At 55.8% G+C, this 2,881-nt stretch overlaps 1 protein-coding gene across 1 annotated transcript; it reads left to right on the forward strand.

The window, feature by feature from the left end:
* Window positions 1-768: 768 nt before the first annotated feature.
* Window positions 769-2,654, forward strand: LOC123408518. The gene is made up of 4 exons (XM_045101612.1): window positions 769-1,088; window positions 1,509-1,820; window positions 1,912-2,138; window positions 2,257-2,654. The coding sequence occupies exons 1-4, from the start codon at window positions 769-771 to the stop codon at window positions 2,478-2,480; spliced, it is 1,083 nt and encodes a 360-aa protein (XP_044957547.1). The 3' UTR covers window positions 2,481-2,654.
* Window positions 2,655-2,881: the final 227 nt, after the last annotated feature.

A 2,881-nucleotide genomic window follows, 5' to 3' on the forward strand; every position in this document is an offset into this window, starting at 1 on the left:
CATTGCCCATTGCTGGACAGAGTTAATATTTTTGGCAAGAAATCTCTCAATTATAAATGATCCAAATTTATCTATATGTATTATGTATGTCCTCAATAATAAAAAAATACTCTGGTCCTCTTCATCTCTAGCAGATCTTATTCACTCACAGTGATATGCCAACGACCTTTCTTTGATTTCTGAGTTTCAGAGGTAGAGGGTGGAGCAATCATGTAGACCACGTCATTGCCACTGCTAGCACCATCACCTTGTTGATCATGTAGACCATGTCGTTGCTATTGCTAGTACCATCGGCGTCACTTCCCCCTTCTTCAAGGCCATATCCAGTAATGGGCGACTCTGGCAACTCATCATCATTACAGAGGTGGCTCCTTTCTTCCACAATCTCCTCATGTAACATCTCGTCATCACAAAATCCGTGTGTTTCCTGCCCACTCGACTCCAGAAATTCCTCATCTACATACTCGTGGGCGTCATCATCTTCCTCCAGGGATGGTTCACCTACTACATCCCCATCCTGGTCGTGCTCGAGGAGGCAGATCTGGCGCTGCAGATCCGCGCCCACCACGTCCTCCTCGATGCCATCCTAACCATCGTCCTTGTAGTACTCCCTGTCCTCGCCCTCGCCCTCGAGGAAACCTTCATCATCCCCATGGCCATGCCACTCGGGCTCATCGTTGTCGGGAAGCGGGATGCCGAGGTGGAGGCACGCCTGCTGATAGGCGTGGAGCCTGTAGCGGACGCGCACGAGGTGGCGCACCGTCGTCGATGAGGGTGCGAAGGTGGTCGATCTCGGCGGCGTTGAGCGCCAAAGAGGCGAAACTGGCGGAGCTCCATCTGGACCTCAACCTTCTCCCTCTGCTGGTCGCCATGAGGCGCTCCTCCTCCATCTCGCCCTACATCATCGTCGTGGAGCCCTCTACCGCCGCTAGGGCCTCCCACAGTGTCGCGGTCTCCTCCGCCTCCATCCATGTCGCCCCCTCTTCCTCTCTATCCCCGCCCCTCTTCTCCCCCTACCCGCCCCCGCCAGTCTTCTCCCCGTCCAGCCTCCACTTCACGGAGTGCCGCCATCAGACTGCCGCGGACGGGCGAGGAACAACATGAGAAGGTGAATTACGCTAGGGATGGCCGGAGGTGAAGGATGCCGGGATATGGAGGGCGGTGGAGAGATGGGATCCGGGGGGAGGGGCGCCGTGCGACGGCGGGTCTGGATGTGGATTGGATAGGGGTTTTCCTGTTAAAAACGAAATGTTATCTCAGTAAAAACAGGACCGCAGACTAATTATCATAAATTAGGAGGGCTTTTTTGCAAAAAACGACGACGGTGGGTTTTCCGACAGAAGCGATAGCCTCTTTATTATTAGATAAAGATTTATATATATATAGGATAAAAAAAACCTAATAGGCCAAAATCGGGCCAGAACACAACCCAATTTATTAAAGTCGGCCCAAAAAACAGCCTAACAGACCAAAATCAACCCAAATAACAGCCTAAAAAAAACTAACAGGCTAGCCGGCCTGGCGTGCCTAGGGGCCGACCCGTATAACCTCCGTGCCGTGCCTGGACCGGAAGGCTGCGTCGGTGGACTGGCCCGGCATGGGCCGACTAATAATCGGGCCCACGCGTACCGCGCCACGTCTGACACGATTGTGGTGGGCCCAGCCCGTTTGGCCAGGACTGAACCAGCCAACGTGGTTCAGTCAGATCCATCAATCCTGGCCGTCTGTGGTCAGACCAAACGAACGGGAGGCCTCGTTCCCCTCTTCTGTAGCCTCGATCCAGGTTGGATCGGAGCAGCGTCGGCGAGCGCCACCACGAGGTCGCGACAGCCTCGAGCGCCTGCCCCTGCTCCTTCTCTCCCTCATCTCCCTCGTCTCATCTCTCTCTCTCTCTCTCTCTCTCTCTTGCAGCAACAGCATCGCGGGAGAGCCCGAGCCAGTTCTCGCCGCCCAACCGTCGCCTCAAGCTCTGCCTCCTGCTTCGGCAATGAATCCAGCAGCAGCCGTCGCCCGCGGGTCGCACCTTCTCCCGTCCCCACGCCCACAATCCCTAGAAGAGAGGATCCTGCACGGCGAGCTCCTCGTCGAGCCTCGCCACGTAGCCATCTTGAGGGTACACGTGCGCCATGCACCTGCAGGTCCCCTGCGCTCCATCCCCATGCCCGTCGGACCAGGCCATCAGCTCCCCCATCGCCTCCCTGTCTGTCCTTCCTCTCTCCCCGTTCCATCTCTCAGCTCTCTCTTTTCTCTTCACAGGAATTGGGAACGGCTCCGTGCTCTGTTTCTATGAGAGCTTGATGCCGCACCTTGGAGGATCCACGGGAGCGTCGTCCTCCTCAGATCCGAAGCCTCAACTCTGGACCCCCGCCGTCTCCGTTGCTCCCTGGCCTCCCGCCCTGCAAGCCTTGCCGCCGCGTGCTGCATCTAATTGTGAGATCCGCTTGAGTTCAAGGAAGATGAAGCCTCGGCCATCGCTTTAGTTTAAATTTCGCAGCGCCCATTGTTGGACACAAACACAGTTTCCGTGCAGTGGTTAAGCTCCATCGGTTAACATCCAGGCTGCGTTTAGAACGTTTTTTCTTTTGCTACCTTGTAATATTTTACACTTGTATTATAGAGTACTAGCCTACAATCAAAATACATGTGTATTTTTATTTCGCTTCCCAGCCTCCGCTTGGATTGCTCGTAGGCAGACCTCCTCGTCCCCGAGCCGGCAGTCTCGTTCTGGATCGGGAGAAGCCCGACCCTGAGCTCTCCTCCTCGATTTGCTGCATCTACCGCCCCTAGTAGCAGCAACCAGAACCTCGCCGGCGACCTCGACCTGACCGTCGGCCTCGCCGGACCTGCACCTCGCCGCCTGCGCTCGCATCCTTCCTCACAT

The sequence above is a fragment of the Hordeum vulgare genome, chromosome 7H (assembly GCF_904849725.1).
Source record: "Hordeum vulgare subsp. vulgare chromosome 7H, MorexV3_pseudomolecules_assembly, whole genome shotgun sequence".
NCBI classification, from domain to species: Eukaryota; Viridiplantae; Streptophyta; class Magnoliopsida; order Poales; family Poaceae; genus Hordeum; species Hordeum vulgare.

Coding starts and splice junctions, on each gene's coding strand:
- LOC123408518 (XM_045101612.1), top strand. CDS start 769: ATGAGGGTGCGAAGGTGGTCGATCTCGGCGGCGTTGAGCGCCAAAGAG. Junction 1,089..1,508: donor CATCAGACTGCCGCGGACGG/GCGAGGAACAAC, acceptor AAAAACTAACAG/GCTAGCCGGCCTGGCGTGCC. Junction 1,821..1,911: donor TCGGCGAGCGCCACCACGAG/GTCGCGACAGCC, acceptor TCTCTCTTGCAG/CAACAGCATCGCGGGAGAGC.